Genomic DNA, 22,981 nt, shown 5'->3' on the forward strand with positions numbered 1-22,981 from the left:
GACGGAGGCGCTGGGCTGAAGCCAGGCTGAGCAGCAGAGAAAACTGTGCCCGTGGAGGGTCAGGAACGGGAACACCTCTAACTGGGGGAACAGTCACGGTAAACTAAGAGAAGCCAAACGACTTCCTAAAGATTTCCTTAACAAAACCATAAAAGAACCAAATCTTTGTCTCCGAGCCCCACTCGGCACGTTACACCAAATTCCTCCATTTTAAACCTTGTCACACGAGGCTGAAGATGGAGCTCGAACAGAACAAACAAAACCAAGTCACCACTGCTCCATTCTGTGACAACACCTCTCAAATCCTTAAATAAAAGTTTGTATCAATAAAGCAAACAATGACATCAAACAGCTCATTCTTACCATGACTTTTCTTCGAGGCTCAGACTAACGGAAAATTTTAATCCAGGAATAATAAAAGAAACAATTTCACCATTTCATAAAGTGTTTATTGAGGATGGTAACACAGGATAAATCATGCAACAGCTCAGTAAAAAAAGGGAATCATTTAAAGGATAAAGAATGGTAACTGGTGCTGCTGATTTTGGAAAGTCTATAAAAAAAAGTAAATGTCCAAAAGTGACATCAAAAACCACTTGAAGCTGAACATGGATGTTGCTTATAAAGCATTCATTAAAAAGAAAATGTAGACATTGTTTAAAATGATCACCTACAGATTACTGTAATCAACAACTTACAAGTCTCCCATTTCTATGGCTGCAATGGTGTAGCAGGGCTGTACATCCAAGATAATTAACCTTCTTTTCCGGAACAAAGAATACAGTTACAAACATCTGCCACTAAACAACAGAACCACAACTCCCACCCTTCACAACCTGCACTGCCAAGTGCTGTAGTTGTTGGGATTACCTTCCCAAACATCATGGCAGAACAGGAAAGGGCGCATTCTTGTGGCCACCAGATTTCATGACTATCCTCTTGCCATCAGCCTATTTTAGAAGGGGAACAACTACAGAACGTGACCGTTCCCCTTCTGGCACCAACATATATTTTAAATAAGGAACTCCACGTCAGCAGATGGCACAAAGACTGGGCACCAGCACATCACATCAAACATTGGTGGTTTCAGATTTAAGTTGACGTATATTCACCTTTTGGAAAAAATAAATATAGTGGAATGAAAATTGAATCAAAGGGAAAGAACAGATGACTACCATCCATCAAGGATGCACATATTTGTGCACTGAAAAAAAAAAAAAGAAAAAAATCAGTCATTTCAAAGAAATTCTTGAAAATTAAAAAAAAAAAGTTTGCACTTTTTCCTGGTCATAAACAATCTCACAAAAATCTCACTTTTGGAACTATTCCAATTGAAACCATACACTGAATTTATTAATACAGTATAAGTTTCTTTATGTAAAAAATCTTTATACATAGTAATAAAAAAGATAAAGGCAAGATGCATCAAACAGAAATCTGCTGGTTGTTTTTCCTCCGTTCTTACAGAGCCGCTGATGACTACCTGCACTATAAAGAGCTGTGTTTCTGACTTTCTGTCTCAAGCATCTTCACCTTTGCTTGTGATAAGGATTGTTCTGTCCAAGCATCCAAAAGGACAGATGCTGGTGATGTTTTTTTTGGCACTTACGCTGGCAAACTGAGCTTCTTTCCCTTGAGTACTGTAAGGAAAAATATGAAAGAAAACGGTTAGCAATACGAAGCACACAACTGTCAAAACTTCAAAGGGACTAAAACCTATTGTAGAACTACTTTGTTACAAAAGGGATGCGCTGCTATCAGCTCTCCCCAACTTCCCTCTCTATTGAATACAGACCAGTACAACTACAATGAAGTAATTCCAGCTCTGCCCTCTCGGGACGCCCTGGTATTCTTACTTTTCAGCCTCATCCAACGTATTAGTCTGCGACTGTGATTTCTTAGAGTTTTGCCTAACACAGCCACATTTGCATAGTTTTGTGGTTATATGGTGGATGCTGGAATACCAGTAACAGCAGAATTACTAATAGATCCAGCAGAAACAACGGCTTCAATGCTTAGTTACTCAGAAACAACCAAAATCCTTTGGACTCCTGAGGTATTTAAAACGGAGAAAGTTGTCTCTAAGTGCAGAACCTAAACTAAAAGTAGTTTGACAGTAAAAACACAAGGATCATGCTTGTTGACAGGAGAAAACTGCAACGTGTATTTAACCATACTTATTTTCATAATTGCCAGTTAGGTTTACCAGATCATTTACACATTCACAATTTTATCTGTACTCAAAACAGTCCTCAGAAATGTCCCAAACGAGCAGAAAGTGTACTTGATTAAAGCTATCAAGGAGATTACAATGATAACTTGCACACAGAATCAACAACTTTGTAATGTCTATATAGCAGATCCTTATGAATCTGTTAATTGCTACATTCTACTACCTGAAGCTGCGAGTTATTCCAATACTCACCTTTTGTAACATACAAATAGAAGAAGTCACAGTACAGAACGGTCTGGACCACACCAGCAACAACAGCTATGAGGTCAAAAAATCCCTCAAAATAGTAGCGCCAAATCCAGTTGACTAAGTACAAGGCACGGTACAGACCCAAGAAGAAAAGATAGTGAGTAGTGATGGTCTCTGCTTCCCCAGTTTTGCTGATCATAAAAAGCTGAGGGAGAATAGCAACTGATTCAAGATAGATGGAGAAAGTCCACAATATCTGAAAAAAAAAACAACCACATTATTCAGCTGTCTTACTGTTAACAGAAGCAGAGAAAGCATTTGAATTGCCTTTTCACTCTGTATCAACGTTAGCAACAGGTACAGTATTGTGGCAAACTATCGTTGGTACAGGAAAAACTAAGTCAGCCCTGGGATGGTACAAGGAAACAACTTTTCACAGACAACGCTCTCCAAATCAGCTGTGTGCTGATTTTGAGCTTGCCAATACAGGTTTACTCATGAGGAAACCTGGCGCACATCTGTCAGCTCTGGATACCCAATGCCATGAAACATGGCGTACAGAGCTGATGCTCTGAAAAGCTGAATGGAAGATGAAGTCCTTTTTCTTTCATGTTCTTCCAACTTTTTCAATCAATTGGTTTAAAGAACAAGTTAACAGAACAAAGTTTAAAACAAAATCTCAAAATATTGCAATTAAAATTATTTCACTAATTACATAATGTAACTCCAATGAATATAAAAAAGGCCTGCCCACTTAATATGAGCATCTAAAGTTATCTTCATTTAGTGTAAAAATGTACCTGTTTGAACTCTAATTACATTTTACACTTATTTTGTTCTGATAGAGAAACACAGCTCCATTTAACAAGTATTATAATTTCTTTTGTTTTCAGCAGGTGGCACCAGCTACTCACAAGTTGCATTCTGGAGTATTTCCTTAACAAACATAACAAAAGGAGGGATTCTTTTGAATTAATGCGACAATCAGAGTGCACTGGGAAAGACGACAGTCTTCTGCTTAACAGAACACTCAACGTTAATTAATAATGCTAGGTTCCTGAAGTGCCTTCAACTTGCAGAGACATCTATAACATAAAGATGCATTACAGAAACAGGATTAGCCCGAACCTACTAAACACAGACATCTTTCTAAACATTCCATATTAAGCTAAAGAATGTTTACCTTCACGTACTATGTACTTTAGTTAATGTACTACATACTTCAGAGAAAAAGAGTGTAGCCTCCTGCCCATAACCAACTCACCTCCAGAGGAGAGAAGTCATGATTGACAAGAAACGAGAGGCCGCCGACAGGAACTATCAGAAACTCCACCCTGAATGTATCATGGTTTCCATCATAGGTGGCCTTAAATTTCATGTAGATCAGGTACACAGTGGCATACGAGCAAGCAATGTAGATAAGCTAAAGAGTAAGGAAAGAAAAAAAACCAATCAACTCAGAGGTTGCAGGATTACACCAAGCTCACTGAACAAAGATATTCCCAGACATTAAAAGGAGTAAGCTCTGCCTTTCTTAGTTGTTTGTATACATTGTTTACATGCCTCTGCAAATTCATGCTACCTCTGGTGGCATTTAGCTCTTCTCAGCAGAGTAATAATTCAAAACCAACAACCCAATGATGTTTTCAAATGTCACCTTGCCTCTGGCTGAAGTGATTGTCAGAAGTTTCTTTAGAGACTCTTCTCTGTGTAGACAGAACTACAGAACAGACTGGAGATGGAAGACTACTGCAACTGCAGAGCCCAAAACATTTGAATTTAAAATGTACATACATATACATACAATAATTATGGAAGAGGTCTTTTTGAATTCAAAAAGCCTGGGGGTGGTGTGGCTCATATGGCACTTAAAAACCTATTGAACAAGCCCCACACAGACTCAGCCTTTTAACAACTAACAACTTAGCTGATTTGATTTCAGACCTTTAAACATATCTTAAATCAGAAGAGTGGCCAATGTCTTCCACCGACCTGCAGGCCATAAAACTTAAAGCTAGAAGACTGCCAGAAGCATTGAACCTGAGTTCAGTTTTAATTTCAGTTAATCTCTAACCTTACTATTTCTAACTGTTATGGCACAGTAGACTTCATACCTATTCCCTGGGGAATGGGTAAATAGCTGTATTTTACAGCTGAATGACAGAGTCATCGAGAGAATACATGACTTTCTGAAGGTCAATCTGCCACCATCAGGACACAGCTCACAGTGTCCTGAAGAAAACATGGTACAGTAGACTAGACTGGACAATTAATTTAGCATCTGCCCCAGTTTCATCAGAAAGATTAAATATTCCAAACAATTTATTACATTAAATACAGGTTCTTCACAACTGAAACAAATTTAAAACAAAAACCACTGTTTGCAGACTCTATCCATCACTAAAAGCAGTGCTCACAAATACAAAATACTACAAATAAAATGTTAGGGAGCTCAGAATCCAAAGACTTATTACACTAGCACCCTGATCGGCCCTATATAAAGGGCCATGTGACAAGATATTAGATTTAGGGAATGCCTACTGCAGCTGTAAGCTGATCCTAATTGGTGTGGTCACAGAAGGCACTACGGGACGCGAATGAACCCCAACTCCTTACTGGAAGTTTCTTCATGAGAATTACAGTGTATTTGGGGCAATCAAAAAGTTTTTATTTTCATTTTCAAAGGTGCCAAAAATAAAATGCATCCAATACTCAGATACAAGTGCTATGCAAAAATCAACTCTAAGAGCCATAATGCTAAAAATCACAAAATTCAAGTCTACAGATCAGTAAGAAAGGCAGTTAGTACCAATTTGCATACTTATATATATATATATACACACACATACACACACACACTCCTGGAGCACAGGAAAAAAATACTTATTTTCTTAAATATCTGATGATTGCTGCCAGACAAATATATCTTGATTTGGCACCTACAGTTTAATTTATGTCTTTTTAAAAAATGAAGTAAATCCTAACTCTGTGGAAACTAACTTTTTTTTTTTGGCCACTGATTACAGCATCTTCCTTTGACTAGAAAACTCATCTAGCAATGCTCCGGGTCAGCTTATTTGTATAGAAGCTCCTGTTCTCCACCACAACTGTGTAACGTTAGATAATTCTGAGTATTCACAGAGAGAAGAAGCTGTGCTAAGGGCACTCAAGCAGCTTTATCTTCTACAACAACAAGCTGAAAAGCTAGTTACATCTAACAAAGCGTGTCTAAGTAGGAATCTTTGAAACTGTAACTGTAGTTACCTATAAGCCTGTAACTACAGGCTTTCATTTTACATGTTAGTACTGGATCTCCTCTCCCACTGCTGGGAAGACTGTTCAGTATGCAAGTGATTATCATGCGTTATTTCCCACATTCATTCATTTTCTGGGTACAAGGGCTGTAGAAGACACTCAGCCATGACTCTGAATCATGACCATTAAACAAAGAACTAGCTGCTCCTTAGGGCATCCAACACTAGCTTTCAATAGTCTTAGAAATCCCCTGTGACAAACAGCTTGTGTTTCAAGAAAGTTGTACTTAATCCACAGCTCTTCATCTACAACGTTGATGTTAAAACATAATCATATGCATATCTGACCTGTCAGAAGACAGAAGGCTGAGCAGGTCTAAGATCTAACATTTTATTTTACAGTATTATTCCTTTTATTCTTCAGTACTTTTCATGTTACTGACTGCCTAGTCTTCCCTCTTGGAAAAGTTACATTCTTGTCTGAAATACAACTGAAAGGCATTAAGAAACCCAAGAACATAGTGGATTAAGAAGGTGCCTGCTCCAGTGCCACAAATGCCAAACAAGCTGCACTCTTCCAGTCTGATGCTTTATTTTCTTGTACTCATCATCAGAAATGGCACAAACAAACAGAACTAACAAAAACAGATTTGAGCTCACTAACATTCAGTGGGCAAACAAAAGGGGCATAATCAGATGGAAGCTATATGCTCCTAAAGCACTCTCCTGCAAACTTCTCATCAGCCTCAGACAAGACATTAGCTGCAATTCTGGCTACATAATACTTTGAATACCAATTTACCTTGTAGTGTGCAAAAAGAGATTTTTCTTAAGCTCCACTCTCCCAAATGAGAAATACAATTTATGTGAAACATTTTTGCCACAGGCTTTTATTTCCAATAACCAAACTGGCATTTGTTCTAAGTGTCACAGTACCCATTACAAACAGTTTTATGAAAATTGCATGCAGAGCGTGGAAAGAGTAGGGTTTTAAGTCCATTTTCCATGTGCTTTATCCAAAGCCCTTCCAGAATTTGTTCTGCACTAACTGTGCGGTGGGCCAATTAAACAGGCCTTGATTAATGAAATTATGCGCTCTGCATGCAACAATACTAGCTTTTCTAACTCTTCAGTATACTCTACCTTCATAGATGTGTTATACAATGAAATGAATGAAGTGAAGAGGTCCAGATAACGGGTAGTGAAGACCAGTGCAAACAGAAGCTGGCTTTTCCCAGAAATACCTAAAGCAATAAAGGAAATAATTAATTATTCAGAAAGTGATGATGTTCTTTAAAACACTTGATGCCAAGGCTGAGAAAGAATATACCCCTTACTTCTGTGCAAGTTCATTACAAAATTAGGACAAAAACTAGGCTTACAGAAGTACGCTGTACAATCAGAACAGTAAGTTAGCTGTATCTCAGCACTGTGAACGTACACTACCTACACATTGCTGTGCTGGAAAAGTTGTGAGCACTACTTAGAAATCACTCACAGTAGTTAGTATAATCTCCAAAAATACCACCCGTGAGGCATCTGTTCTGCGTTATCATTATCAAGGCTGCATTAGCTTTCAAGTCTCAGTGTTGTCATGCACTACCTCTAGATGAACACCTGGAAAGGTGTAAGGGCAATAGTTACTACAGCTCCAGAGATAACAAGGAAGTGTGCTAACACCAATGAGATGATTTTAAATGAATTAAGTGATTTTAAGGCTCAAGGAAATTAAATTATGAAACTTAAGGAACAAATGGTGAAAAATAATTATGTAAGTCAAAAAGAGATCTTACTACGTAATAGTATTTATGAAAATAGAGTAGTGAGCTAAAGTAACAGACATCTACACAGAATCTTCAAAGTAACTTTCAACTTTAGGCCAAAGCTCAGACATCAAAACCTTTGTTCTTCAGCCACCAGAGTTTCTGAAGGCAGATATACCACTAACTACAGCGCCCACTGGTGAAACGCTGCATTAAAGCTTTGCACAGTCGCTAAAAGCTTCTGAAGATTCAAGCGAAGCATCACGCCATAACACTGATGTGGCGGTGTTACAGCAGGGGCACAAAACCACCAAGCCTTTATCTTGTTATTACAATTATTCTTGTTTTCAGTCATCCAGTGGGAAAATAGCTTAATTTGTTTAGCTAAGCATGCAAACATTGTTCAGAAAAACAAGCTGGGAAATTATTCGCTAGAAAAGGGTTACGATGCAAGGCTGAAAATCCTCGTCCCTTTACACCAGCACTCTGACAACAGCTTTCATTAACAGTGCCATAAACCAATTAGAAGGCAGGCTGTGTGCTATGGTTATTGAACTCCTTTTCTATTTAGGCTTAGCAAACACTGAACTGCCCCAAATGAAGGGACTTCACCTTCACAGACAAAGCACAGGAATGGCTGAAATTATAACAATTAGAAGGTTTTGTTTGCACCATTTGTACCTGAAACATAAGCCGCTTAGGTAAACCTAAGGCGGTAGCTACACAACAGCCCAACACTCAATTACCAAGCATAAATGACAGCAAACAGTAAGCACCTCAAAACTTTGTTATGCAGACTGTAGAACTGCAAGGCAAAAGCCCCATTTAAAAAACTAAACAAAGACACAGCTTTCCAAAGTTAACAGACTTTTGATACTCCTCAGACCCAGGTGCAGCCCTGCCTTGCAGTCTGAGCCTGCAGACAGAGAAAGCCACATGGATCACAGCGCAGCATCATGTCACTGCGCGTAACGATGCTCCGTTACTTCATATGCTATGTTCTTTTGGTAAAGAATTGCAAACAGCAAGAAAAAAAGCATATTGAATACATGAATTATTGATCAATGATTTATTATAGTTTCAAGTTAAGTTGGCTAGTCTAGGCAAGGTTCAAAGTTTAAACCAAAGGCCTGTGGGGAGCCAGGCAAACCGGGAGAAAGCTAAAATCCATTCCCTAGCAGAACTGCACAGAGGACACCGGCACAAACTTTACAGGAAGGACTTGCTTGATTCACTTCTAGCTGTTAGGAAAGGTATCAGTATACCTGCACAGCGCTGCCCAGGGCTTGTGGCTGACACCTGGGACAGAGCAACCACGCTGCTGTCATTCTGCTCCTCCTCCCTCACACATTACTTAGCTCATGAGCTAAACATACACGTTTTTATTTCTTCATCTTTCAAAGCTCTGGGCTCAAATTTTCAGGAGGCAAACCTCTCATTTTTGTTTCATCCTCATGCATGGAGAAGTTCCTTCAACTTCTGCTTGGCTAAAAGCAAGAGCATGAGATTCTTCCAAAGCTCTGTTGATTTTCACAGACAAGGAGGACAGCGGCGCTGAAACTGGGATACTTTCTCATCAACCACAGTTGCTGTTGTGATTTCGGTGGCGTGACAGACTGCACAGCAGAGGCGTTCAGGCAGCCTGGCTATGGAGTCTATGCACCACTTACCTGAGCACAAGCTGCACGTCACAGCTGTGAGACCTGCAGAAAGCCAGTCTGTACACGGTCATGGAAACCTCACAGACTTTTTGTAGAATTTAATAAAAAATAGTATGTTTAGCTTGAACTCCACATCAGTCACAGAACCACGGCTCCTGTGATTCCGCTAATAAAATGCTGACATAAAAAATCAACCTAACCCTAAACTCAAATTTATCAACTAAAAGGCAAGGTTTTCCTTCAAAAAGAGAAATGAAATTCCAAACCTACCTAAAGCAGTATTTTCTGAGAAAACAGACAAATTGGCAACTACCTATGGCAATACACTTTCTAAAGTTTTCAACACAGTACAGTCTGGTCCACAGCAGGTGAGACAGCTACATCACCCAGCAAAAGTGTTACACACTCACTACCTGTATTTTTTTTTTTTTTTAAGAGAATATTCAGCATATGACAGCCTCACAACTGCAGGTCACCTTTAACATTTGACAAATGACACTGAGAAAAGCAAATCAATTTTCAGGTAGTAATTCACAGCGCAAACAATCTAATTCGACTTGGAATAGATTAGAAAATACAGTCTGAACATGACAATGTTTGAAAGCAGAGGATTCTTCAAGTCTCATGAATTTCCTAATCATGACAGAAGAGTCAATAACATAGTTACCTGCAGCATTCTCCACAGCTCCTGGTAATTATTTCTGAGCTGTTATTTGGAGTGGCGAACATTTTTTTCGAATTCTAGATGTGGAAACTCAAATAACCACTCATGCAAAAAATTGTTGCCCTGCCAGCACTGAAATCATGACTTGATTTGCTTACCCCTTGTTATCTTTTTAGCACATTGACTAAATTAGGAAAAAAAGAAATAGATTAAGCTCGTCAAACACTGAAAACACAGACTGCTTCATAACGCAGGTTATCCTGGCCTCATCAGTTTTCCTCAATTAGAGGACTCGCTTCTTAGGAAAGGGAATGAGGACTGACACATCTTTTCGGAAAGCAGGAGCTCGCAGAAGAGTTGCGGCAGAGGTACACAGGCTGCCTCCTGCTCAGCTCCAGCTGCTTTTACAGGCCTCCTAGCTCCTCATGGAACAAAGGCCTCAGACACACACAGATGCAACTAGATGAGAGTAGTCGGCACCATGTGGTTTGCCAGCTCTTCATGGATCACAGCCTGCAGTTTAGCAATCATTTAGAAGCCTCTATTTGTTTTCTAAGCTTCTACTGCTTCAGAAGCACACAGTTAAACCAGCTGCTGGTTTGCTCAGTTTCCTTAGTCACCAACAACCATGGGGCATACATTTATTTAATTTATGATCTGCTCTGCTGACCACGCAATGTAAAGGAATCACACGAAGCCCTCTATTAACAGCATCGAGCAGCTGCTGAACAGTTACTGGCAACTCATTAGGGGCTATTGTCATGAACTTTAAAAATGTATTTTATGAGAATTTTTATTTATGAAACTTTTATCCTCAGAAACCGCAACCAACAACAACAAACCACTACAGGAAGAAGCCCCCCAAAATAGAACCCCATGCTCCTCCGGGGCACTGTTCTCCTTCTAGCCAACTCATTAGGCCTCTGACACCAATATCAGAGGTACAATGGATCTGGACTTACTCCTAAAAACACAGGCAGAAATAGAAGACACCATGAAACAATCCCACACAAAAGGGATTTCAGCCTTTTGCTGAGGAAAAAGGATGAAGCAGGCTTTTCAACTGAACGAGGGCAGGCAGGTGCACTTGGGTTAGAGGATGCTGGCTGATTTGGTGATGAGAAGAGCTGAGGGTGATACAGGCCCCTTTACTTCTCTCTGTTGGAGAACACAGTACGAAAAATGACTGCTATGATTCTTCTTCCCTACAAGTAAAATCCTAATAACAGGGATCCTCAGTCCTAACTGACCCAAGAAAAACAACAGATCACTTTTTAAACAGAAAGATGGGACTGGGTTATGCTGTACTACGCTGTGTAAATAACCTCGTGTCCAAAGGTCACTTAGGAATCTCCTGGATAAATCGCTATTAGAATTTCAGTCTTGCACCGAACTTCTCATTGTCCTTCTTCAGACAGTAAGACATGATTATTTTTCAGCTCGTTAACTCATTAGTCGTTTGTAGCCTTGGCAGCTTTTCTCAAGTATGACGGAGGAGGAGAGAATTCCAGAGAACAGTTGGGGGCCAGATCCCCTCCAGACAGACCTAGACAGAATGCCTGATCCACCAGAGCTCGAGCCAGGAACACTCATTTAGGGAAGAGATCTTAGGTTCCCTGGCCTCAGAAATGACAGTTCTGCACTATCATTGTATTTCAACTAGGAAGTCATTTACTTGACACCTTCACATATGAAGAAATGACTGTTCTAGACCAAAAACCTTCATTTACAATGATTTTTTTTTTTGCGCTACCGAGTGATTTGCAAAAAGCAACCTGAAAACATAGAGAATCTGTACTTCCTCTTACCTGTAAGCGGAACGAGATTTAATTTCCCCATTCTCAGTTTTTTCAGGTTGCAACCTAAACTAATTCCTCACATTCTTAACCAAATACTTCACAGACGCAGCTGCTCCAGAGCATACTTGCACGTTATTCCACGTCAACACACGGCCAACCGATCTGAGGCATAATCACTCTTCCTAGCAGCAGCAGCAGCACTTCCAGGCTCGCCGGCCTGATCCACCTAACCCACGCAGGGTGCAGAAATGCCCCTTCGGGACCAAGCTCCTGGCTGTACAGAGGCTGGAGCCGTGCAGTAGTGCGGAGACCTGGCTGGGGCTCCTGCCGTGGCCGCTGCAAGCCCTGCGAGCAGGCGGAGGGCACGGGCTGGGGAAGGGAGGCCGAGGCCGGCCCTCCCCAGCCCTGCCAGAGGCCGGGGCGCTGCTCGGTGGCCGCGGGGCTTCTCCCAGCCCCGAGCCCGGAGGGTGGCCGAGCCCCGGGGCCTCCCCGCCCCACCTTCCGCGGTGCCACGTCAGAGCAGGCCGGGGAAGACTGCCGGCCCCGGCCCGGCCTCGCTCCCTTCCAGCCGGCAGCACCGAGGCTGCAGAAGGCGGCGGCACGGCCCGGAGGGAGAACGGGCTCGTACCGGGGGAGGGGGGAGGAGAGGGAAACAAAGGGGAGAAGGGAGCGGGGCCAGCCCGCCGGGAGCGCTGAGCAGCTCAGTGGGAAGGGAAGGGAAAGGGGGGAGGGAAGGAGGGAGGGAAAGTTCAGGAGCTGCAGCCTGCGAGCCAGCCGCTCCCAGCACCACGTCGCCTGCAGAGCGGCGCTGCCAGCGACGGGCGAACGAGTCCCGGGCCCGGCGCCCTCCCGCCGGCCCCATTCATTCAGCAGCGGCGGGGGCACGGCGCTGCCCGCCGGGACCGGCCGAGGCGGCGCTGCCGGGGGTTAAAGCACGAAGAAAACGCGGCCGCAGAAGCTGCGGAGGAAGGGCAGCCGCCGCGGCGCCCCCGGCCGGGAATAGGGGCGCCCACCCGGGGGTGCTCCCCGCTGCCGGGTGCGGGGGACCGAGGGGGGGCGCTGAGGGGAGCGATCACTCCTCAGCACCCGCCCGGCCTCCACCGGGGGACCTTGAGGGGGCGCCTCAGGCAGGCGCGACCCCCCCCCCCCACGACACCACCTCCCCCCGCTTTACCGCCGACCATCCCCTCCTCGGGCAACGGGCGGCCCCTCAGGGGCTCCCCTCAGCCGCCGCCGCCCGGGTCCCGCCGCCCTCCCGCCCGGGCCTGCCTTCCCCCCACGCACCGGCGCAGGAGCGGCTCTTCCAGATCTTGAGCAGCAGGATGATGATGGCCGCCAGGTGGGACAAGTCCCCGGTGAGGCGGAAGATGTTCATGGCGGCGGAGCGGCGAGACGAGGAGGAGGAAGAGGAGGAGGAGGCGCAGCCCGGGAGCCGGGGAGCGAAGATGGCGCAAGCTCAGCGGGCACCGAGCGACGTGGCCCGGGGACGTGGCCAGGCAGCGCCGCGCCCGCTGCACCCTGGGAAACGGGCGGGAGCGGCGCCGCCTCCCCCGGCCCGGCCCAGGCCCCGGGGCCGCCCTCAGCCCTCTGAGGGGGGAGCCCCCGATCCTTTTTTTTTTTTTTTTTTTTTTTTCCTCTTTTGGTTGGTAGATGAGTGGATTTGAGGTTTTTCATGAGGCAGGAGCGGTGCCTGGGCTGATGGCGCTCCCGAGGCAAGCATGATAGTGACAGCTATTGTCATATAAGTAGCTCTCGGAGCTAATCTTCCAAGAAAAAAATAAATAAATTGTTCCTAGCACCAGTAATGCTTCTGTCAGTCAACATGCTGCACCTTTGCAGCCCAGAATCCCTGAACTTGAAGGAGGGCAGTTGTCCAGTCCAAAGAATATCCCCTGTAATAACTCTCCAATATTGTCTGCAAGAAAAAATAACAAAGCTAGATACAGCTTTCATTCCTGTGGGGACAGGAATGGGATTTCCAATGATTGTGGAAAATACATACCAAGTTACCCCATCTAGACAGAGGTACTTTACTTTTTAGCATCCCTGAAGAGTAAGTTACTTCTTAAAAATTTCATTTGACATTATTACACACCCTGTAGCATAAGAACCATGCTGTATGAAGTCCACTGAAAATTTCCATCAGAACAGCATATATAGTTTGAAAACTTATCCTAGTCATAAGATGAGATAAAGACAGGGAGATCACTTACCAATTTCCATCACAGGCAAAGCACTCAACTTGAGGATAGTTATTTTAACGTATTGCCTGGCCTGTTCTTCTCCCTTCCCTCTTTTTCCCAAGCTCAAATTGACTCCCCCAAAATCTGGACACTTTAATGCTTTATAGTAAGTTCCGCATCTGAAAGACAAAAGGATGTCCCTCCCTGTCATGGTATTTAGCCTCTAACTGAGGGAGGCCAGAGCCTGTCCACAGCTCGACCTACCCTGCTGCATCCACACACCTGGCTCCAGCCTTCCACAAGAGCTGGCAGCACTGCAGGTCGGCTCTAACTTCTGTGCAGCATGCAGAAGATGAGGACAGAGCTCCCTGTGTTAACAGCACAAGGTAGACCTCAGGCAAGTCCAGTTTGGCTGCAAGTTTTACCCACGGGTTTAACATGAGAGCCCCCTTGTTTCACCAGTGATCCTACGGTTAACGGAAAAAAGGACAGACAGGCTTGCCACCCCCAGGCAGGCTCAGCCCTTGCTGTCCACATGCCCCTTTGAACAGCTCTGCCTGTCCTGGTATCCTGAGGTGCAGCTGTGCTCCCTGAGCAGAACAGGAAACTGCAGAATCTCAACTCCATTTACCTAAGATACCTTGCACTCAGCAACAGCAAGTGAAACGGAGCAGTTCTCACTTTCCCTTGGTCCTTGACCAAAGTCTCCAGGATCCTGACATTCAATGTCACCGACTAGGCAAGAGAAAAAAAGTGGAAGGTGAGAAGCACATTTGATGCTCTGCTGGAGAGCCAGTGCTTCTCAAAGACGCTCTGGCAATAGAGCTCACTGTACTCAAAGTAGTGCAAAGGACCCCAAAGAACTGGACAAAGATTTCCCTAGGATGCAGTAAGGTACTAAAGTCCCATTTGTGCTGCCTGAAATCAATGCCCCATGAGAGGGGGATGCTGTGCAGCATTAACACCTTTGCTCTGCTTTGGTTTAAAGGATTAAAAACACTTTCATCATGGATGAAAGAAAAGAATACCTGAGAAAGACAGGTATTAGAGCATGAAATACCATCTGGGACAAATATGCTGTCCTGGACAGTGGCATTAAGTGGACAGACTGTGTATTTCTTAACCAGATGAAAGACTTCTTCAACATCTGTTCACAGTGGTTTCAGGAAGAGAATCCTTGTGCAGTAGCCCATGGACTTCAATGGATATCGGCTCAGACACTGACAGGCGTTAATATTATACGGTGTATTCTTCTGATCAGCTGAAATATATGCTACATTCCATGCATCTCTCCCCAAATAAACTTCACATTTCTAAAAGTGACCTACCCAGCTTGGCAAGGGCTCAGTATAGAAATAAAGTACTCAGTCTTAAGGGTCACTGTTCTGAAGAGAGCCTGAAAAGAGGGGCATCTCCCCTGAAACAGCTGAACATACTTATTTCACAGAAAGCCTGTGATTAACCCAAGCTATGGAAACAATTACATAGTAGGTAGTAGGGTCCAATTCAGTTAAACTACCTTGCCTATCAGCTTTCTTGATGACCTAGTAGAAAAACAATGTTTCATCTCTTTCAAAAGCTATGGAATCAATAATATTATGACTAGAATAAACAACAACTCTTATCTCAGTTTATGCAGGATATATTCAGAGCTTATTTGTGATCTAAGTTGTTTTCTGACATCTGATTAAATATTGAAACACATCAGGTCTCACTTGAAGATGACCTAGAGCATTAAACCATCACATGATTTTAACTAGAGCAAAGATTATTCTTTGGTAAATCAAAACAGTTATTTTCTATACAGCCATTGAAAGTTCTTGGGGAAAAGAGTACCAGAAAAATACCCTGTTGTATTTGTGATTAATTAGTATTTTCAACAATTTTCTTTTCTCTTCTAGGAATTTACTCCTGTCCTCTCTTCCTTTTTTTTCCAGTGAAGACTTCAGATACTATGAGACACTGTTAAGTGTTTCCAAGGGTAATTAATATCAGCTAAAATATTAGGAGATAAATGTTACACTGTTGCCTGCAAAACAAGAAATCCAGCAATCTCAGTTCCTCCATTTAATACTGCAATGTATAGTCACTCGGATTGTAAACTCTGAACACGCCTTCTGTTCCTACATCATGAGGGCATGAAAATCCTTATTAATCCAGATCAGAAAAGCAGAACGATGCTGAACAGGAAGGGGCAGGAAGAGACAGATGGACATTGGCTGATTTGTACTCTTAGCAGAAAAAAATATAGCGCTTTCCCAGACTGTGTACTTCCAGGTACAATTAATAAGATGCTAATTCTGACAAAAATATTTTATGGTACATAACTGCTACAGGTCCTGGTACTAGACATGACTCATTCCAGGCAACGGTTTGATTCCTTGCTTATTTGTGAGTAGCAAAATAAGTGAGTTAGTAGGATCTCCCCGCTAACCCTAGATACTTTTGACTGGCACACCTGGAAGGAGCGGCTCACAACTGCTGCAGCATGGGTGGACAGAATGGGACTTCATAGCTATCAAGTCCCCAGTTGAACAGGATGGGACTTGCAGTCTGCGGTGATGATCCTAAGACAGGCACAGCAGTCAAGTGATAAACCACATCTGCCATGATGCAGTGTGTAATTGCCCCTGGAGTATTTGAGCATATTATACAGAAGCATAAATGACGTTTTAACTTTAAAATTAAAGAAGGATTACTTTTTTTTTTTTTTAAGTGGTCTCCTTAGAACCTCACTCTGATAGGTGTTGGTTAGTCCTGATGTGACAGATTGAGATCGCTGGGAGTCAAGCATTCCATGTACTGCACAAAAACAACAGCCATAATGCCTGCTTTAGAGGGACATCTTTCAGACACTGTGGATATGTAATCGTTTCCTTATCTTCAGGGATTTAAAGATACCAGAAATGTGGAATTTCCTCAGTACCAGGTGGTAGGGATAATTTTTCCACCAGTGACTCCAAACGAGTAGCCCTTTTTTCTTTTCTAAACATGATTCTGGACACAAAGGTGGCAGGCACTGAAATAATAAGCCAACAGAGTATTTCTTTCTGTCTGACCCTTAACAATCCTCCATCCCATCAAATGAATTAAATGAAATACTTCCTCTGACATCCCGCTGGACATGGCCACTTGTCACGTGGTTCACAATACTCGGAGGAGCTTGGCCTACACCAGAGTTATGTCAGACTGTCAGCAGTCAGACGTATATCCTGCAGGATGTACAGCAGCGCCTAGCAACCATCAGAGTAGGCACAAGTGGAGAGGAGCTGCATTACTCGAAGTGTGCAGAAAATTAGTGTCGTGACATATTCAACAGCAGATTTCTGCATTAGAGTCTGATTTTTTTAATGCTATTCTCAAATACAAGTGTTAAAACTAAAAGGGCATGGGGAAAATTAAGCTTGGTTTAAACAAATGTTACCCACATCTAAAACAAACAGCAACATTTCTTTAAGGATCAAGAAAACTTTATACAGTGTTTCTCTGGCAAAAGTCTTGGCAGTGTGAAAAAAAGAGGGAGTGTGAGACATCTTTCCCACGAACACATGCCAGTGAATGTGATCATGGGTATTTTGTATATAATACACATCAGCACTGGTGACAGGCGCTTGTGGCTAGCAGTATCAAATGGCACGGATGCCTGCTGTAAGCAATTCTGTGGTTTATAGGAGTAAAAAAGAAACTCTATGTGTTTCGGTTTCTTCTTAGCAATGGAAGCATGCCAGATTGTGAATGGACAGCAGACTACATGCTGTGCGCACTACTGCTCTCTGACTCCCTCCTCCCCATCCATTCTCCTCACAGATATTCATTTTCAAGAGTTTTGGGAAAGGCATCTCGTGAATCAGTTTTTGCAGAATGAACCGTTATATCAGAGATCTTTGTAAGAGGTGCGCTAGAAAAAGTAAAATAGCATTTCTGCAATACTCACCATCCAAGATGCTCCCATCATCACACAAACCAAAAAGGGCTTGTACTGTCACCATGAAGCAAGTATGACATTAAGTAGGTGCTCTGCATATACTTTTCTACACTACTCTTGTAAAAAATAGATGTCTTTGACCAAATGGAAATGCAATGCCAAAGATATTAACATAATTATTAATTTAATAAAATAAATAATCAAGGAGTTCAGCTATTTAAAAACACTTGTGCTTGAAAGGAATCGTAGCACAGATGGCATAAAGCAAAGAGCTCACTCCTGCTCCAATTAAAAGCTGAACTCTGACTCACATAATTGCAGACAGAATCACTACCAGGTACATTGACAGAAGATCATTTTCAGCTCATATGGATTTTTGAAGTGCTTGATATAGCTAAGTCACGTATCTGACTTACACAGCTGAACTGGAAACGCTGACTCTCTTCTTGACTATGAAAATATTCTCCTGCATCTTCACTGAAATACACACAGAATTCAGGTCAAGTAATTTCTAGAAATGCAACAACCTTTTAGTACTTTCACATCTAAATGAAGCATGACATTTTAAGATGAGAAAATGGATAAATCTTTATAATGTATTGGATCCATTGAAGCATTTTTGGTTTTTGGTGGGTGTTTGCGTGTATTTACTGGGATTGATCATACAAATTTCTTTCTATTTAAGTAAATGCTGCAATCTACTGTTTATATGCAGAAAAGGAAATGCACTGGGAACAAGCTAGAATTTTATCACTGGCACTAGAGAAAAGGGTGCAAGGCAATTTGCAACAATAGTAGTTCTTTGCTCATAAAATACAGCATAGTAGTACTTGTAACATCACGTCATATTTGCTAGGGTTGAAGATAGGCAAAGGCAGTTCAGAGAGGAACAGATTGCTGAAGGGCAAGAGGGAACAGGAGGGGGTGAAAAATGGCCATACTCTTACTGCTTCCTTTGCCAATAACAGAGCCCTGAAAATCAGGCTGGCTCCTGCTGCTGCAGGAATTACAGACTATCTGGGAATGGGGTGGGAGCTGTTATTCCCAGCAGCAACGGCAACCACTCGCTCTTCCCCAGCAGCAGCAGAAGCTGGGAGCTTCTTCCCTCCAGCCCCAGTCCTATCCCTTGAAAATTTTAAATCTGCTTTCAGTACTAAGAAGCTAGGTCTGATGTTTGCCACAAAGAAATACAAATAAAAGCTTGAAAGGTATTTCACATAGGACCACTTCTTAGCTGAGCAGGATTTAAACCAGCATCCCAGAGATGAAATTATTTTATTGCAACAGCAGTACCTTTCAGCATGGTTTCTACTATGTCACACAGAAAGACAGCCTCTGTCCTGAGGAATGATTCAAAGTATAAAAAGAAAACCGAACAGATGGATAAAATAGTGTGAACAAATTAGTCAACATAAAAAGGACTGGATATTTTTTTTTCCTCGTGACACACATAAGGCTTTTCCAGTTTTGAAATGTTTTCTGAAGCACTTGGAGGGAACTCCTGTGTTACTCATTAATGGTAAAGCAAGGAAAAGGGGCCACTTCACAATGCCAGGTGAAGGTGTTGCTTTTAAGAAATTAACCAGGTTGTTTACTATTTGTGCTGAGCTGCAGCTTTTTAGCATCTCCTTTGTAAGCTCCAGGACACTGAAAATCAAAAAGCAAAGAAAAAAAATAAATCTTTTGACATACCTTGGTTTGCAGTCTTTAAATGCTCTGGTGTTACACTCAGCGTTTGTTTGTTTAACTAGCATTTATAACATAAGCCCACCAACGCTCTTGTTAAATTTTATTCTGTCAAAATTGTAATACCCCCTCAACAGTTAATGGCAACATTCATTTAGCTGTAGGTTATCACAGCAGTTGTGGAATAAAATCTTATCAACGGACTGGAACAAGCAAAATACAGATTAATACCAACAACACGCTCCAAATAAAATGCACTAAGGGATTGGTGTTGCATGGAATTTTAAATATACTTTTGTTAAGGCTGGTCTTACAGTAAAGACGAAATAAAATGTTTTCCCTTTATTAGGGTCAAAAATAGTCTAAGAGAAGTACATAAAATACATAAAAGTTATTCAGAAATTATCTCCGTATTCAAAGCAGAAAGGGGATCTCTCAGTCCTTCACACTTGTGTAACTGCTAAGCCATCACCATTGCAGATGAACTGTGTCTCTATTATAAAGATACTTCCAACTGAAAATAAAACTTACCACAAGCTCAACAATGATAGATTCAGGAAAGCACACACAGCATGAACACGGCACATAACCAGACGCTGAAGCCACTCAAACAGGGAGCACCTGAAAAACAAAGCTTTATGCCTTAGTGTCGCGACACAGTTCAGACTAGTGCAGTCTTACCTAAGCCAGAGAGGAGCAGCAAAATCCAACATTTCAATCCTCCCAATTAGATTCAGCAGCTCTAAAGACGATACAATTCAGAATGGTCAACTTCAGTTTAAAATACACAGCTCTGAAAGGAAGCATTCCATAGGGGTGGCACATAATGACAAGTATACTGGGAATAACGAATGAGGAGCTTAAGAACTCAGGTGATCTTTACCCAGGAAACTCCTCCTTTTGGCATATCGACAGGGGAAACGTGTCATGTGCATGAGAGATCTGGGCTGAGAGCACAGTTCAGCTGCTTCCAGGAAGACCTGCTCTAATTCCTGCAAGGGCGTCAGAGTAATTTAGCCACCTTTACTGCTATTTTAGCGCCTCGGCATCCCTGTCTTTTCTTCACAGCTTCTCTCTCACAGGCAGCAGTGGAAAGAACAATATTTGCTGTTTGACAGCAATAATTTCTCAAAACTGGCTTTACTGTGCAAAATATCACTAAATGTAACATGTCCATTAATACACTTGCCAACATAACTCACCCAGTATAAATTGCAATATGGAGAAGTAATAAGTTTAACTGCTGATGTCTAGATACTAACAGGCTTTCATTCCAAATAGGATGGGAACAGAAGAAAAAACTGCTCCAGGGGCCCAAGGTCAAGTCTGGGTAAAGGTGCTAATCCACCCCAGTGCTACCTCCTTTCCCACTTGCAGCTCTGCAAACCAGGTTCTGCTGCAGATAAAGGCTGTGATCTGAAGGTCCAGAGATGGAGGGCTCTAAATTATATAGGCAAAGAATATGGGAACAAAGAAGAAGGGAAAGATCACTGCTTTGGACTACATTCTACACGAGCTAGCGCTTAGCACAATGTGATGCGCTAGCCAGCTGACTTATCTTCCTCCATTATCTCTTGTCGTGGGTAAATCCAATACCATCCTTGCTGCTCCTCTTAGTCAGGTTCACAACTGGAAGCCTGAGTTAAAAAGTTGATTAGAAAATTCACTCTAGTCTACCCTCAGAAGACGTGCATGATCCTGGTAGGTGCTGAGATACCTGTCCCACTTGTGCACCAGTGCCCTCCCTTCTAAGCAAGAGAGGGGAGTGGCTGCACTCACCACCTGGAGCTGGGGTCTGCCCCACTGGGGGTGCACAGGCTGTGGTGGGTGCCTCTGGGGTGCTTATCCTGGCTCCATCCAGTGCCAGCTGAAGGCTCTGGAGCTGTGATACAGTCAGATGCTTACGCTGAGATCCTGTAACCATGGCAGCATTTTCAGGGCCCAGGTTTGCTATTTGTTCTGGGGACAATGCCTGGGAGGAAAAAAAGTCAGAAAGTCATTTAAGCTGCTAATAGACTAGTTATTCCAACACTGGTAAGGAATCACTGTTTTGCCTTTGGAATGAGGGGAAACAGCCTTCAACATTGTATTTCTATAGAATATCTCAACAGAGCTTAGAAAAACCTTTTAGTTCATTTACTTCACTGGCTACTCGTCTATCTTACACCCTTGTCTTTGCTGGTTGGGTCTGAAAGCTTAGAGGTTTCTGTGCCAACACTATATTGGACACTGCTTCAATATGTAACTAGACTTTAATTTTCCAGGCACTTTTCTGATTTGTTCAAAGACTGATGACGCTGTGCATCCTCTTGTGTTTTCATTTGTTTCTTCTTGTATCTGCTCCCAAGCAAACTCTCTTGAACCTGTGTTTGACCTTTGATTTGAGTTATCAGTAGAGCAGTGAGATAAAAAAGTAGTATGCTTCAATCTCATCATTCATTTTCCTCTTTTAGACTGCAAATCTTCCAACTTCGGTCATATTAAATCTTGTGTTTAAAAAGGAACACGGAAATCATAATTTTACACTATTTGTATCACACAGAAATTAACCAGTCTGTAAAGTGTGCATGTACTGGCCATGCTGGATGGCTTGGATTCCAGCTAACAATCTGCAGTCACAAGAATTGCAGCCCTCCTGTACAACATCCTGCCTGTGCTGCAACAGTTCTGCATCCAGGTTCTACTTCATTTTTCTAAGGGACTATATTCCCCTTCCAAGTAGGTCAGACAATAGAGTAAACCCTTCCCAGTTTTTCATTATCTAGCAAATGGTGTACTCTTTTAAAACTAGTAAGCTCAAATAAATGTCTGTCAGTCCAGAAATGTTGAGATAAGCCACTTTTAAACTAAATTAAGGTCCATAATACAATGTAATTTTTCATAAATCAAAAGCTGAATAATGTATGCAGCTCTACACAAGACCTGTGTAAACACAAAATTCTGCTTTGAATCTTTCAAATGCAGAAAACTGTTCTGGGAAGGTTGCCTGTTATTTGTTAAGCACATTTTGTAGTATCATTACTATTCTTACTAACAAAAATGTATGTTATTTGAAAGAAATTCTACAAGATGATGTAGACCCTCAGCTTTGCCTGTTTTCCAGAGAGATAGTTTGACTAAGGACATCTCAAGCGTATCTAAACTGTTGGTGGTACTGTGCAGAACAGTGTTCAAGGAGTTTTTCTCATTTATGGAACCTGACACAGTTAACTATCTGTTTAGCTCATCTGTCCGTAAGTATATCGCTTGCCCAGGCATCTGACAGAGACCAGCCTAGGCAGAATATTAATCTTGTCACTAAGTCAAATAACGTCTGGGGCAATGATCTCAAGATCCATGTTCTAATTTCTGGTCCGCATTCAGAACAGGGTTAATTAGATGTAATTCCTTTCTGATCTGTATCTGCTTGTACAATCTGTTTCTCAGAGTCAACTCCAGAGAATGGTGCCAGATTTTAAGATAATAAAAAGGCTCTTAGGTAGTCAAGCAGAGAAATGTGTAGCTGTGATAGCATCTCTGCAAATGTTAATAAACAGAAGAAAACTCAGATCTGAATACAGTGTCAGAAGAAAGAGTCCTTTCTGTGCTTTCTGGCCCTAGATCTTTTCTTTTCCCTTGGAAAGC

At 42.3% G+C, this 22,981-nt stretch overlaps 2 protein-coding genes and 1 long non-coding RNA gene across 3 annotated transcripts in view; all 3 read right to left on the reverse strand.

Annotated features, from left to right (window-relative positions):
- Positions 1–427: 427 nt before the first annotated feature.
- On the reverse strand, positions 428–13,083 carry KDELR2 (KDEL endoplasmic reticulum protein retention receptor 2). Its single transcript, XM_035339698.1, has 5 exons — positions 12,848–13,083; positions 6,820–6,920; positions 3,687–3,845; positions 2,426–2,678; positions 428–1,640 (listed from the first exon to the last, which is right to left on the reverse strand). Exons 1-5 carry the CDS (start codon positions 12,936–12,938, stop codon positions 1,606–1,608), a joined length of 639 nt encoding a protein of 212 aa, XP_035195589.1. The 5' UTR covers positions 12,939–13,083; the 3' UTR covers positions 428–1,605.
- Positions 8,976–12,835, reverse strand: LOC118174396. The gene is made up of 2 exons (XR_004754639.1): positions 12,062–12,835; positions 8,976–11,725 (listed from the first exon to the last, which is right to left on the reverse strand). It is a non-coding gene; the product is annotated as an uncharacterized LOC118174396 (long non-coding RNA).
- A 5,799-nt stretch (positions 13,084–18,882) lies between the features above and the next one.
- Positions 18,883–22,981, reverse strand: part of OTOA (otoancorin) — a 33,578-nt gene continuing 29,479 nt past the window's right edge. The window contains exons 27-29 of the mRNA XM_035339711.1: positions 21,137–21,329; positions 19,889–19,978; positions 18,883–19,318 (exon numbers count right to left, since the gene is read on the reverse strand). Coding sequence (XP_035195602.1) covers positions 19,911–19,978; positions 21,137–21,329 — 261 coding nt within the window. The 3' untranslated portion in view covers positions 18,883–19,318; positions 19,889–19,910. The remainder of the gene's footprint in view (positions 19,319–19,888; positions 19,979–21,136; positions 21,330–22,981) is intronic.

Source organism: Oxyura jamaicensis, chromosome 14, assembly GCF_011077185.1.
Source record: "Oxyura jamaicensis isolate SHBP4307 breed ruddy duck chromosome 14, BPBGC_Ojam_1.0, whole genome shotgun sequence".
Taxonomy (NCBI): Eukaryota; Metazoa; Chordata; class Aves; order Anseriformes; family Anatidae; genus Oxyura; species Oxyura jamaicensis.

Bases quoted from the DNA above. Each gene is read 5' to 3' on its own strand.
- KDELR2 (XM_035339698.1), bottom strand. From the start codon at position 12,938: ATGAACATCTTCCGCCTCACCGGGGACTTGTCCCACCTGGCGGCCATC. The intron at 3,846-6,819 runs GTAGAGTATACT...CTTACTCTTTAG, and splicing joins TGTATAACACATCTATGAAG to CTTATCTACATTGCTTGCTC. The intron at 1,641-2,425 runs GTGAGTATTGGA...TTTTCCTTACAG, and splicing joins CTATTTGTATGTTACAAAAG to TACTCAAGGGAAAGAAGCTC.